The following is a 15,326-nucleotide window of genomic DNA, read 5'->3' on the forward strand; positions in this document are numbered from 1 at the left end:
CTGACCCTTGCATGACACACTCTCTCTCTCTCCCCTCTCTCTCAAATAAATAAATAAATCTTGAAGAAGAAGAAGGAGGAGGAGGAGGAGGAGGAGGAGAAGGAGAAGAAGAAGAACTACGTCTTCGAAACAGTATGTAAGGAAAGTGTTATCATTATTTCCACTTATGGGAACAAAATCCAAAACAACTCAGGCCCAAGGAGCTATCATGGCTTACCCAAATACCCCTACTGTGCTAACAATGCAGTGGTGAGCATCAGGTGTTAGGTGCTCAACACTCAGGGTCTACTGGCTTGTCTTCAGAAGAGTCACCCTTTTTCTCGGTCAGATATGGTGAAGACAAAAGAAGGTCCACACAGCTTTGTGCCCCTTCCATGTGGGCTGGGGCTGAAAATATTTTGAGGCCCAACCTTTTAAAATAACTGCCTGAGAGAGAGCCAGTTTTCCTGAGATTTTGTTTTGTTTTGTTTTTTGGTTTTTTTTTTTTGTGAAGAAGTGTTTTTGTTTTTAAAGTCCTACTTTTAAGAAAGCTGTTGTCATTCAGGTCTGCTGTGTTGTGACAACTGAAGTGTTTAAATTTGCCCTGTGGTTTGGCCAGTGAATGCAGCCAGCCGCAAGGCCCATGTGCTCCGCATGAGCCTGAGCTTTGGCCAAGCTGTGCTCTGGGCTGGGTCTAGCTGGGAGGTCTTTCCAGCTCTTTTCCAAACTGCTTTCATTTCTTTACATTTTCCTGAGCCTGGGAGTGGCAGGAGAATTGGGGGGCCTGGCTACTTAGGTATTGTTAGCTCCTGGTTTATCTTCCATGTCCCCTATGCTCACCAAACACACATTTTCTAAAACACTGTCTGATCATGTCAGTCTTCGTGAGGAAATCCTTTTTGTCTTCCTGAAGCATAAAGATTCAGTGTCAGTCCTCAACCCTTTCAAGATCCTGGATCAGTGATGACTTTACCACAGCTGGCCTGGCAGGCAGGGCTCGTGATCATGACCTCGTGACCTTCCTCCCCTCTTCCCTGTCCCAGTAAGTGGCCCCAGCACCCCCTGAAGTCAGCATTCTGGGACTTATCTTTGCTTTCTCCCCTCCCTCATTCCTCACTCTCAATTTAGGGCAAGATTCAGGCTCTTCTTGTTATAAAACACAGTTTGCCTTTGTCCACTTGGCTCCATGCTGATCCATCCAAGCATTCTCTCTCCTAATCAGGGCTGCTTTATGACTTTTGTGTGTTCTAGGTACTTTTGCCTTTATGAGCTCCTTCATCCATCTAAAAAATAAATAAAAATTATATTTTAGCACTGCATTGGTATAAAGGCAAATATAAGCCAGGCTAAGTTTACTATTGTATATTCGTTTTTTGTTTTTTTTTTTTTAATTAAAACATTTTCATGGGCCCCAGGCTCTGGCCCACACTGCCAAATGGATGAATGAGTCCTGGTCCTAACTACCAGGACAGCCTACTACCTAGTCTCTCTGCCTCCCCTCCTCCAAATTCATTTTCCTCACAATACCCAGAGGGATTTTTTTATCACTATAAATTGGATCATGCCACTCCCCTGCCTAAGCACCCCTGACCAGGCACTAAAGTCTTTGTTTTTGTTTTTTTTTTAAAGATTTTTACTTATTTATTTGAGTGAGAGAGAGCACGAGTGATGGGGGAGGGCAGAGGAAGAAGCAAACTCCCGTTGAGCAGTGAGTCCAGTGCCCAATGCGGGGCTCCATTGGGATCATGACCTGAGCCAAAGGCAGATGCTTAACCAGTTGAGCCACCCAGGCACCCCTAAAAGCTCTGCATTATTATAAATAGGAACGAAGCCTCTCTTGAACACTTCCTCCACACAAGTAACTGGTTATGTTTGATCTATCTCCTTCCACACTTACTTCTATGACATATGGAAAATACATACAAAATGTCTATGATATGTACAAAATATGTATTATTTGGTGAACCTATTGTTTTTTCACTCAATAGATGGTATCCTAACATACGTATCATTTTTCAACCTTCCCTTTTCACTCAGTGATAAGTCTTGGAGATAAATCCCTGTTGCTATACATAGATTTTTCCCATTTTCTCTTACTGGGGCTCCACATTCCATAGAATGACTACATTACATTTAGTCACTATTTGACTGAGGCCCACTTTTCACTTTGACAACCAATGCTACAAGGAACAGGCTTGCCCATGTGAGCGTTTCTCTAAGACAGATATCTTGAAGTAAGATTCTCAATTTGTAAGATTTGCACATTTTTATTTTACTAATAGCCCCGGCTTGCCCTCCCAGTGGCCAGGACCCTGTCCATTTCTATAAGCATTGTGTCAGTGGACCCATTCCCCACTTTCACCAACACTGTCTCCAACATCCTCCATTCTTTCTGAAAGGGCCTGCACATGATAAGCTCTCAGAGCCTGAGTGTGTCTTTATTTCAGCTGAGTGACATAATCCTCTGGCTAGCGTAGAATGACAGGCTTAAAAGTATTTTTCTTTTGCACATTAAGATATTTTTTATTTCCCTCTTGTTTCCAGGTGGTTGGCAGAAAATCTGGATATTAATCTAGTTTTTGTTCCTTCTCTGGTAATTTTTAAAATTTTAACGTTATCCTTGATATGCTGAAATTTCACTACATGGAATCTATATATAATTTTATGCATATATCCCATGTGAGGACTGGAAGATCTTTTCAGTCTGAGAATTTATGATTTTCTCGATTCTGGGAAAACTGAGACCAATATTTCTTCAAAATTTCTTCCTTTCCCTCTCTTTATTCTATTTTTAATGAAAATTCTACTAGACGCATGTAGGATCTTCTGAATCTATGCTCCCTTTATTCTTTCATACTTCTGATCTCTTTATCTGGGGAAATTCCTCAGCTTGATTTTTCAGATCATTAATTAATTCTTCATTTGTGACCATTCAGCTATCATACTAATGACTGCATTTTAATTTCAATAATTATACTTAACATAATTACATTTAGTAAATGCAAAAGTATTGTTTTAATTTCACTAATTATCCAATGGCTTCTTTTTGTATTTCAATTTGTTCTTATTTCAGATCTTTCTCTTCTTCTTGTTTCATAGATGATACACCCTCTTTTAGCTCTCTGGAGATAGGTTATTTTAAAATCCTGTTCTTATGTTTCTGTTAACTCTATTTCCTTACATGAAATTCTCTTATTGAATTTATTATCCCTTTTCCAGATACAATCTTAAAAAAAAAATATTTGTTGATCCTTGTTTGGCAACCTTTCTGTGGTGGCGGTTTCTATTTCTTTCCAAGTGACTTCATGCTGCAGTCTTGTCAGCTTCCAGCTTCCCCATGGGATCTTGATGGCTTCCCACATGGTCAGGATGGGTTCCCACAGGATGCGTTCTCTGTCAGGATGATTTCCTCAGCTCACTGCTACAACCTCTCATCTACAGACCTCCTTGTACAGGCCTTCCTATTTTCTCATTTACAGATAATTCCTTGTCTTGATTTTAAGTGCAGCTGTTCCTTTATTTATCTCATTTCTAGTCTTTCTTATTATTTTTATGGATTGGGTACAGAAATGGGGAATTTCCATGTGTCTTGAAGTCCAGGAAATATAGTCCATCATTTTGAATCACCAACCCTTTATTAGCTAACTTGCATCCATTCTGTTTAGCTGCCATAGCACCATGACTTTGCTGACCACTTTGTATAAATTAGCCCTTCTATTGGTCTCTCCCAAAGAATTCTGTCCTCTTCCTACATAGTACTCATCACAATTTGTAATTATAAATTCAGTTGTGTGTTTACCTAGCTTGATGCCTTTTTAAAGATTATTTGAACATCTATATATTCAAAAAGCACTATTGATCCCAAGGTACAGAGAATATTATTCAGGCCTTGAATTATTATAGTGAAAGAGGGACATAAGTAGTAATCTGACACATGCAATAATTTAAAACACGTGTAAGGAACAAAGGTAATATTTACTTCTCTGTTGGGTGATCAGAGAAGATTTTCCAGAAAAATGACATTTAAGCAAGATTTCAAAGGATAAATTAGAGGAAGTTCTACAAGCAAATGAGAAAGGGAATAGCACTAGAGACCAAGAGAACCAACTATGTAAGTGCATGCAGGAATGAAAGAGCATGATGAAATCTGGAATAAGCAACTAGTTTGGTACCAGTTCTAGACATTAAAGTGTGTGTGCCTAAGCGTGGGAAAGAATACAGAAGTGAAAGAGCAATCCCATTTAAGAGTATCGTGTCGGGATAGGCCAGATTATCTACAGGAACAAACAATGCCAAAAGCTCAGTGCCTTCATACAACAGTTTTTTTCTCACTCATGCCAAGTGTGCTGTGGGCCCAGCTGACTTTCCAAGGCAGCTGCCCTCCACATGTTTGCTCAATACTGCACGCTACTTCAATCTCCTGGCACCTCATGTCAACATGAGGCTTCAGGGTTCAAATGCTATTTTAAGACATTTTTATTTTACTCTTTAAGCAAAGGAGGACCTTTAGGAAAAGGTTTGACAAAGGGAGAGAATGAATAAGACTTGTATTTTTGTAAGAATGGTACTATAGACAGAAAAACCAATTAGGAGGTTGTTGATATAATCTTCCAGTAATACAGGGGCAGTGGGGAATGGAAGCTGTGCATGATGTTGGATTTGAAAGATACTTACATGTAAACAATGGAACTTACTGATTGATGGCATATGAGGAGAAAGGAAAAATATAAATCAAGGATGACACTGAAATATCTGGCTTGAGTTTCTGAGCTGTTGGTGGTTCATGGACATAGTTGGTGCAGGAAAATGAGCAAGTTGGGAATGGAAAGATAGCAACCTCTGTCCAATGGACACTTCAAATGGAGGTGGGAATAGACGTTTGATTGGTGAGTGAGGAACTGTGAGGAGACATGTAGGATAAAGAAGTAGATTTGTAAGTAATCAGTATACGACACCATTTAAACTGTGGTGGTAGAATGCATGAGAAATATTCAGGAAGAATGGTTAACACTGAGCTTCTGAACTTCGCAGCCTCAGAAAGGCCATCAGGCCCCAGAAATTATATACTAAGTTTTAAGAATATGTGCATATTTAAATTTTTCTCTGAAGAAAGCCCATCCACAAAGGTTTATTAAGGTCCTACTATGTGCAAGTCAAAGGCACTGGCCTGGTACTGGAAATAGAGCACTAAACAAAAAATAAAAAAACCATTTGTCCACTTTGAGATTGTGTTATTCTAATGGGATGGGAAGTGAGCAACAAACAAATAAATAATTAAAAATAAATGGTATCTTAGCTGCTGGTTAGTGCCATGAAAAAAAAAAAAAAACTGAAACTGGATATAGGGATTGTGAGTGTGGGTAAGAATAGAAGTAGTAGAATAGAGTGGTCAGGAAGGACCTCACTGAAAAAGCGACACTTTTAGAAAGAGTTGAAGGAGCTGAAGGAGTGGACTGTGTGGCTTTATTGGGGGTATTCCAGACAAAGGATCTAGCTTCCATTAGATTCTCAATGATTCACTAGAAAGATAAAGAATGATTCCTCTGAAGCAAGAAGAGAGCTGAGAAAGCAGGTAGAGAAAGAATAGTCTGCAAAGGAGTGCTGGTGATTGGTTGTGGGATTCAGAAAAGATGTAAAGGCAAGAGGATCTGATAGACTTAAAATGGGGTGGTGTCAAAGGACTGGATGTCTTGATGAGATTGAAGTCTAGGGTTATTGGAGTCTATAGGGTTATTGAAGGAGTAAAAGACCTAAAAAGATAGGAGATGGTGGTTAGAGAATGGGTGTTATGAGATGCAGCTTTCAGAGGTGGATGTGGCTATGGGTATCATAGATGGCTAGGGTAAAGTGGAAGAAGTCATCACTGAAGATGAGGAGCTCAAAGGATGAGAGCCTAGTGTCCCTCAGGACATCAGGAGGAACTGGGAAGGAAAGGTAAGCAATGGAGCCACATGCCTAAGTTCTTAAAGAAAGGAACATAGGATAGGACCAAGAGGTTGGAAGGTGGCAGTAGCAGGGATGAGTAGAGTTTGCCAGAGTGATAGAAGGGTAGGGGAATTTGGAAAGAGAGTGGAAAAGTAATAGTCATGAAATAGCAGTAGGAAGTTAGGGAAGTAAGGACCTGACTCCTCCATGATCTGAGTCTACCCCCTCACCCCACGGTCTTACCCCAACTGTCCATTTGCTTCTTATAGCCTAACCAATGCTGTCCTGTGGTTGGTTCTGCTTGGTCCCTGTGGCCTTAGCATCTGGGGAACCTCTGGGAGAGGGGAGACATAATATGAGTGAATAGCAACTATAGTTGATATAAAATGGATTTAGGTGAGCAAAGGTAAGGGAGGTATGGAAGGTGTGTTAGTTTCCTAGGACTGCCATAACAAAATACCACAGACTGGGTCACCTACACAGCCGAAATTTATTTTCGCGCAGTCCTGGAGCCTAGAAGTCTAAGATCAAAGTGTTGGCAGGTTTGGGTTCTTTTGAGACCTCTCTCCTTGGCTCGTAGATGGCTATATTGTTGTGTCCTCGTGTGGTTGTCCCTCTGTCTGTGTCATCTGTGTCCTAATCTCCTCTTCTTATAGGGACTCCAGTCATATTGGATTAAGGCCCACCTAAACAGCACCTTTTTAAATTTAATTACCTTTTGAAGGCCCTTGTAATCATATTCTGAGATATTAGGGATTAGGACATCAACATATGAATTTGGGAAGGACACAATTCAACCCAAACAGATGGTATATGTCTCAAGTACTTAAGAACTCCAGGATCATTCCTTACACATCACACCTCCTCCTGCAAGATTACCTTGAGGAGAAATAACCAAACAGAAAACCAGGTACCCTGTGTTACCAGCTAGGCTAGTACCTGGTTCCACAGACTGGGGCTCTCCTGTAAAGCTGGGCTCGATGACAGGGCTTCCTTTGGTCAGAAGTTTAAAAAAAGCATGCCCACTTTCTGTCAGAGCTTAAATCCTAATATCCTCCCCCTATCACCCTTTGGCCAGATACATGGAGAAAGAAGAGCAAAGAGAGAGCCAGAAGACCTAAAGAAGGCTAGTTCCCAGTTGTTTTTTTGACTGTATGAAATAAGGCAGAAAGCAAGAGAAGCTGATGTGTATGGCCAGTTGATTCACTTCCAATGCTCACTAATAAACTTAGACTCTGTCCTAAAGAATAAGGAAGAAGGTGGGAATCAGGGTAGGTTGAGACGTGGGAAAAGGGGAGAGGAATCCTCTCTTATCCAGAGACCAAAGTAGATTCTAGAAGCGATAAGCCTACTGGCAGCTGAGGAAGCATGAAGATTTTGATCTTCAAGAGAGGTCAAAACACCTCAGCATACCTCTTTGTTCAATAAAATTGTGTGGTGGAGAGCCAGCTGTGTTGGCCAGCCAAAGGTCATTTGGGGCTTTCAGAAAAACCAGCCAGTTTCTTTTCAAAGTACTCAGTCTCAAATAGAGTGGCCTACAACCTAACAGAAAAGAACATGGGAGTAGGGAACTCTGATTCATGGTCTCAGCCCACCATCTAGTTTCAATGTGACCCTGGGCAATACATTTCTCTCCTCTAGGACTCAATTACCTCATCTCAATATTATTATTAATCATATATGTAAAATATAGATAATAATGCATGGCCTTTGTCGGTTGTTTTCAGGATGAAACATTCTTCTTGGAAACAAGGCTTCACAGGAGGCTGGGGCAGAATGTGACCTCCATCCCCAGCATCCTGACTCATAGGCTATTCCACGGCGCTGGGCTATTTCTACCGTGTCCACCACAAGGATTCCAATATTTAGTCACTTGCCTTTATAATTTTTTTGTATGCATGAATACCATCTATATTATTATTATTTGTTTCATATTTGTGTTTATTTTTTAAATTTTATTTTATTATGTTATTTTAGTCACCATACATTACATCATTAGTTTTTGATGTAGTGTTCCATTATTCATTGTTTGCGTATAACACCCGGTGTTCCATGCAATACATGCCCTCCTTAATACCCGTCAGCGGGCTAGCCCATCACCCCACCCCCCTCCCCTCTCAAACCCTCAGTTTGTTTCTCAGAGTGCCTAGTCTCTCATGGTTCATCTCTCCCTCCAATTTCCCCCCCTTCATTTTTCCCTCCTACTCTCTTTTTTTTTTTTTCTTTAACATATAATGTATTATTTGTTTCAGAGGTACAAGTCTGATCTACTCTGGATTTGTTTCTTGTTTTTTTGACTGAAATCCATATATTTGAAAGTATGCTGCTACTCTAAACATAAAAATAAATATAATGAATAAAAATTGTTAAATCCTAGCAGAATAATATTGTCTCTGCAAGACTGAATTTGAGACCTGCCTTTCCTTGTTAAAAGGGAAATGAATATCAACGGCATATTGGCATCACCTTGAGATTTTCTTCTCAATAATATCCGGAATGAAAGAAATGAAAAAGGCAGGACTTTCTTGGCATATGGTGGTGACAGATATTGAAGGTTGACTCATGCAATTTCCATTTCTAATCCCTGTCTTCCTTGCTGTCTGGCTCTGCTCTATAAGCTGTAAAAGTAAGAACCAAACTTACCAGTCTCCTTTGCAGTTAGTGGTGGCCACGTGACTCAGCTCTGGTCTGTGAGACGTAAGGAGAAGTCTCCCAGTCCCCTTTTCCTCTTTCTCCTTTTTTTCTGTTTTGAATGTGGACATGACATCTGGAGTTACAGCAGCCTTTTTGTGACCATGAGGTGGCAGGCATGAGGATGAAAGCCCATATCCTAAGGCTGGCAGAGCAGAAAGAAAGACAGCAATGTCAATCAGCTGCCCCAGACCTATGTACCTCCTCACTTCTTGCTATGTGAGGAAAATAAATTCTATTTGTGCATTAGTCAAGGTTTCTCTAATTATGCACCAAACAGAATATTAACTGACCCAGTGTTTTTTAATTCCATGTGTGTGGCACCTGAAATCAGCCTGATGCCCCCGGTGGCATGTGTTTCATGCTTTTCGAGAACCTTGTATAAGAGAGCTTATTAGTCTGTTAGGACTGCCATGGCGAAGTTCCACAGATGGTAGCTTAAACAGCAGAAATGTATTTTCTTATAGTTTTGGAGACTAGCACTTCAAAATCAAGGTGTTGGCAGGTGTTTTAAAGTTCAAGATCAGGGGGCCTGGGTGGCTCAGTCGTTAGGCGTCTGCCTTCGGCTCAGGTCATGATCCCAGGGTCCTGGGATCGAGCCCCACGTCAGACTCCCTCCTCAGGGGGAAGCCTGCTTCTCCCTCTCCCACTCCCTCTGCTTGTGTTCCCTCTCTCACTGTCTCTCTCTCTCTGTCAAATAATAAATAAATAAAACCTTGAAAAATAAATAAATAAATAAATAAAGTTCAAGGTCAAGGTATTCTTTTGAGGCATCTCCTTGGCTTGCAGATAGCCACTATCTCACTGTGTCCTCCCGTGGTCTTTTCCTCTGTGTTGTCTGTGTCCTAATCTCTTATTATAAGGACACCAATTACATCAAATCAGGGTCCACCCTAATGGCCCCATTTTAGCTTAATCACCTCTCAAAGACCCTATCTCCAAATCGTCACATTCTGAGGTACTGGGGGTTAGGGCTTCAACATATGAATTTTGGAAGGACACAATTCAGCCCATAACAGAACCAAATAGTTTATTTTTTTAATAGAAATTATTTTTCCTTCCCTGCAATCTTTTAGACACAAGATAGCATGGCTCATGGATGTTCAAAGTCCACAGGCAGGGTCAGGAGCCTGCAGATGAGGGGAAAGAGTCCTGGATCGGGGGTCAGGAGGCCTGGGCTCTCCACATCAATTGTCCTCTTGCTGGCATAGTCTCTCTGAACCTCCATGTCTTCATCTGTAAAAATATATGAATATTACATGTAATAATGTATATGGAAGTATCTGACACATGCTAAGGATATTGCATCAAACCTAAAATGCCGCCAATTATAAAATGCACCATTATGTTCTGTGCGCCCAAATTGGCAAAATCGTGCTATGAGAGCTTTTAAAATTAGAGATTCAGGAGCCCCACCCCAAATTTGCTGACTTTGAATTTTCTGGGATGAAGTTTAGGGATTGGTATTTTTTAAATCCCCTGTACTATTCTGATAATGTGATATCCAGGCTCCAAAGCAATGGCTCTCAGCATAGTCAATGTGTTGTAGAACCCAAAATTTAATTCTAAGGTGCCATCTTTGGGGCTATTTATCAGTTTCTTAGATATTCTATAGGAAGCCTGGATTTCTGGCTTTGCCAACAAAATCCCATGCCCAGATACTTTACATTTCCTAACACATTCATGGGATTCCAGAAAGTCTCAGCTCAGGAGTTGCATATAATAAATACTTCGGTAGAACATGTAAACCAAGCCCGGTTCTAGTGGTAGGAATTCTGTAACATGCACTCTCTTAGTACTATGTTCCTGACCCTGTCCCTGACTATAACCTGGGGGTATTGGGTCCACATCTGTCGTTCTACATTTTATGATTCTAAGTGACATATTGTTAGTTCATTGTGTGCTTATTTTAACTTTTTCTGTCAAACTTGCATCTTCTTAATAGTTGCATCTTCTTAGTTGCAACTTTTTCTGTCAAACTTGCATCTTCTTAATAGTTGCATCTTAATAGTTGCATCTTCTTAATAGTTATTTTCCTGAATACCTATGATGGAATCCTGAGCCACGTCATGCTGCTATGATAAAGCAAGTGTCAAGATGAGAGGGATGCTCTGGGCTCCACTCTTTTCACAGGTCATGAGAGTAACCCACATGACTGCCTTCACTGCAATATCATTCCCCAGTTCTCGCACCAACATTTATATGTGCTCCCTCAACGGGGTCCAATCCCCTCATTGTACAGCAGAGCAGGTGGATGCCCCTCCTCCCCCTCCCTCCAACCAAGAAAGTAGATGACTTGCCCAAGGTCACATACAAGTCAGCCTACTGACACTGAGCCTACTTCCAAACCAATGTCCCTTGCATTCCTCTTACATCCCATGATCTATTAATGATACTTCAGAGAGTCTTTATCAAAAGGTCAGGACAATATCACCAATGTCTTCTAGTCCAATGGGAAACTGCCCTGCATCTCACCCAGATCATTCACTGAGCCATATAGTTCCTGTTTCATGCAGATTCCATCTGAGCCTTGGCTAACTCCCAGGGAAGCACATATCAGAGCTGCTGTCTATTGGCAGAACTTTGGCTTAGAACGTATTTCAAATGTCTCCCATTGAACATTGGCAGCCTTGAAAAAATATGGCCAGGAAATTATTCTGGGAAGCTCGATGGCTCTATGACACTTTACGAGGAGAAGCTGATGGCTTTCGCTCCCAAGCTCTTCCCTCTGTGCCCAGAACAAATGACTGCATATTCCTGTATGTGCCCTAAATTAGGAGAGGGCCAGCTCCGCGGCCTCGTGAACAGAGGGGGTGCCTGTAACGGGCAGAGCCCTCTGCACGGCACACTGTGCTTTGAGCCAAGTTCTTTCTCCTTCGGTTTTGAAACCCTTGGGTATTCCAAGAGAAATGTAGTCCATGTGTTTCTGATTCATTACACTTAAATCATTAAAATGTTGTTTTGTGAGAGTTATTTGATGTCTGAGGAGCCTGTGAAGCTTCTTAATGGGGCTTTTAAATGGCTTTGGTTTTTTTTGCTCTGCCTGAAACAGAAAGCAACACTTTGCTAAAACAGGGCCTGAGTTCAAACATATTCTCTCATCTCATATATTTGCACCCACATTCTCGACCACAGCCTCTCACTAATGCCAGGCCTGGCAAGACTGACATTCGAAAGTGTTAAAATAGAGAAACTGGAGAGAAAATGGAGCGGGGAGAATTCCAGCGAGATTCAAAGAAGTGTTCCCCCAAACGTGCCAAAGCAGCGGTATCAGAGCGTGGAGAGGACATGCGTTTGCTACCTTGGTCAGACTGGGGGGTGGCTCTCTGGGGTACACTGTTGGACAGCTAACACAGCACTTCGGAAGGCATAATCTCCTTGAAGCCTCATAGCAACCCTCATTTCCCAGATGTGAAGGAGGACCAGAGATGCTAAGTATTGGTCCCAAAGTGCACAGCTGGCTTGGACAGAAAGGAAAGATTACAGCTAAAATCTCACTCTGAGGCTAATGCTCTTTTCAGAACGCCTCAAGTTGAGTTTCTCCATGAATGTTGTATTTGAAATACCAAAGGCACTAGAATATATTAGGGAGAAGCAGTAAGATATAGTGGGTAAGATCTCAGATTCTTCCCTTATCACTTTCTACGTTACTTAACCTCTCTGGGCAGTTTCCTTGTCTGTAAAATGGGGATAATCCTAGTACCCAACTATACAAGATATAAAGATGATTGAAGGGAATTAACACATTACTGGAAGAGTCCCTGACACCTAGTGCTCAATAAACGTGAACTATTCATGGTAGTAGCAGTAAGGAGTGAAAAAGAGCTGGATAATCTTGGCAAGGTGTAGAAATTCTCTGAGCCTCAGTTTTCTCATTTGTAAAATGAGTACAACAGTGTGACCCCTACAGGTTTGTGGGAGCGCTTGAGATGATGCTTATGCTTAGCACTGTGCCTACCACAGAAAAGGTTCTCCGTAAAATCTATTTTTCACACCCAGACATCTCTCTCCCTATTCAGTATCGGTTGTCATTTTCGTGGGGGGGAGGAACTGTCTTATTATTCAGCTCAGCTTAGATCTGGTGCTGCATTTCTCCACAATCTCGAGGTGTAGACGTGTATACAGACCTAGGGCTTTCTCTACCCAAGGGGTGCAGGCTTTCCTGCCGTGATGGACCCTCACTGGGCTGGACTGGTCGCACACTCTGAGTTGGTAAACAGAACAAGTATTGCTTTTAAGCAAAGAAGAACCACTAGGCAACTGCAGGACTTGGGGCTCCCTCACATTCCTGGCCAACAGCTCTGTTCACAGGAAGATCTGTTGCTGTTTTCAGGCTGACTGAGGCTTTGGGATTTGGACCTTTTTTCTTTCCTAGTATAGATGTTAGAATTGCCTTCTTAGTTGGTTGCTTCTGTTTCACTGGTGTCTTTTTGCCAGTGTCCTGAAGAAGAGCAGAAAACTATAGCCATCTGGCAAGGGAGACTAAAGAGAGATTAGACTTTGTCCCTCTCCACCCTCCACACACACACACACACACACACACACACACACACTCAGTACAGTCACACACACGTTCACTCACACACTCACTCATACACATTCACTCACATTCACACAAACTCACTCATATACGTTCACACACTCATACACATTCACACACACGTACTCACACAAACACATTCTCTCTCTCTCTCTCTCTCTCTCTCTCTCACACACACACACACACACACACACACATACACAGATACAAATACCTTTTTGAGCCTCTCAGTTTTCTCTCAAGAGCTGGAGCCAGCCACACAGGATAAAGGAAGGAACTGGAGATCTTTTCAGGAAGAAGACAGATTCTGTTCTGTCAGGTTCCTATGAGTGTGTGTAAAAGCGAGTCAGAGGAGAGAGAGAGGGAGAGAGAGGAGGGAGAGAGAGAGGGAGAGAGAAGAGGGAGGGAGGGAGGGAGAGAGAGAGAGAGGAAGAGGCAGAGGGAGAGAGGGGGAGAGAGGATCTGTTGCAGGCAGGGGAAGGCGTGACCTGAATGAAGAATGCCAGCCAATTCCAGAGACACACAGGGACCTCAGAACAAAGATAAGGCATCGCTGACACCACACGGGGGACAAGCTCACGGGAAAGTCAGGCCGAGGGGAACGAAGCCAGGCAGCCAGGAGCACCCCAGGCAGGAAAATGAGGTGAGTGCCAGGGCAGGAGTGGACATGGGGGGGCCCTTTCAGGAACCAGGTGTCAAGTAGCCCGGGAAGGTTTGCCCTGGTCTCCAGGCAGACTCACCTGTGTGTCCTGTGGCTGTTGCAGGGGGTTCTCATCAATCCCTGGGGCTTTGAGAAGGGCGATGTGGGCTGGGCGCTGCCCTGGGACTGCGGAGACACGCAGCTCGAAGCGGGAGACTTTGTGCAAATCCTGCCCGACGCTGCCCAGGCTCAGTTTCTCCCTCTGCCAGCATAGGGGGCTGTCCGCTGGCGAATGTGACTTTCCTCCTGTTGCCCACGAGGCTGATTTTTTGTTTTCCTCCTCTGCAAAGAGCATTGGTTTATCTCTTCCGACACTTTGTGAGTTAGGTATGTGTTTGTGTGTTTATTTCTTCTGACCGGAAAAGAAGCCAGCTTCCCACAGCTCAGCTCTGCGGTTTCTTAAACCTTCAGAAGTTTGCCAGTTAAAACCTCAATTTAGAAAACGAAAAACCTGTCCCCATTTTACAGTTCCCTATAAATTTCTGCATTTCTCACTGAAATCAGAGGCAGCTGGTGGCATGAATCAGGCTATGAATTGTACCAAATGACTCTTAAAGGGATACCACAAATTAAAAAAAAAAAAAAAAGGAGCCTCTGGTGTTCTAAATCCAGGACTTTCAATTCTAATTGTTTTTAAACTCCTCAACATTTCCTATTCCTCAGCCTATACTTAGAGCTACTTGATCCTTCTCACCAGGCATTCCTTCTAAGTTTTCCTCTGCAAGTCTCAAAACGCAACCACTATAATTATTTTTACTATTTATAAGTGTTAATGCTGTTAATAATACCCAAAGAAAGGAAGGTAAAAGCAAAACACCCTGCAGATGTGTTGAGTCCCTCAGCACCTCTTTTCTCACTGATTTTCTTCTCAATTGGAAAAGGGTTTCTATTTGTTTCTCTTCTGCAAAGTCACCTAGCAACTTTTCTGGGTCTGGGGCCAAAGGGGGGCTTCAGACTCTGTTAACTCTTTGAGCTCATATTACCTGTAGTTCAGAGAAATAATCAAGTCTCTAAGGTTAATTTGATCTGTTCTTTTAAAATCCATTGTAACATTAAGCCTGCCATCTAACTTCATTTTCCTTTCTCCTGAAAGAGATAGGATTTATGTCCATCTACATGGAGTGACAATTCAACTGATCTGTGGAGAGCAGAATCCTACCCTACCACCCCATGCCCCAGCCATACCAACATACAGACTGATTAACAGCTCTGTATCTTTGTGTCACTCACCCCTTAGCGCAGAACAGCTCTCCCCCCTTATTTTCCACCTAAAGGCCCCCATTGTTCAAGCCACAGCTCAAACATCATCTCCTCTTGCCTGGCCAACATCCCCAGAATGAGCATCCTCTCCTTTGTGCTATACCTGTTCTTGGGAGCTACGTCTCTCTTCGTCTTCATAATATTTTGCTATTCAAATGTCTATCTCCTTTTCCAAGACCGAATGCTCCTTAAGTATAGGATCTATGTCTCTCTTTTTTTTTTAAGATTTTA

The 15,326-nt window shown here is 42.2% G+C and overlaps 1 protein-coding gene and 1 long non-coding RNA gene across 10 annotated transcripts in view; one reads left to right on the top strand and one right to left on the bottom strand.

Moving 5' to 3' along the window:
* Nucleotides 1-452: 452 nt before the first annotated feature.
* On the bottom strand, nt 453-13,532 carry LOC118519309 (uncharacterized). Its single transcript, XR_013446097.1, has 3 exons — nt 13,350-13,532; nt 8,548-9,831; nt 453-1,262 (listed from the first exon to the last, which is right to left on the bottom strand). It is a non-coding gene; the product is annotated as an uncharacterized LOC118519309 (long non-coding RNA).
* Nucleotides 13,533-13,588: 56 nt separating this feature from the next.
* The window catches only part of MASP1 (MBL associated serine protease 1), a 79,564-nt gene continuing 77,826 nt past the window's right edge, over nt 13,589-15,326 (top strand). For 8 of the 9 annotated variants that reach the window (XR_013446080.1, XR_013446091.1, XM_036066719.2 and 5 more), the window contains exon 1: nt 13,649-13,778. Coding sequence is in view for 7 of the 9 variants with exons in the window: in XM_036066719.2 (XP_035922612.2) it covers nt 13,774-13,778 (5 nt within the window). In the remaining 2 variants the exon portion in view is untranslated. Of the gene's footprint in view, nt 13,779-15,326 lie in introns of all 9 variants that reach the window. The other variant, XM_036066717.2, reaches the window with a different exon arrangement.

This window comes from Halichoerus grypus, chromosome 1 (assembly GCF_964656455.1).
Source record: "Halichoerus grypus chromosome 1, mHalGry1.hap1.1, whole genome shotgun sequence".
Classification (NCBI taxonomy): domain Eukaryota; kingdom Metazoa; phylum Chordata; class Mammalia; order Carnivora; family Phocidae; genus Halichoerus; species Halichoerus grypus.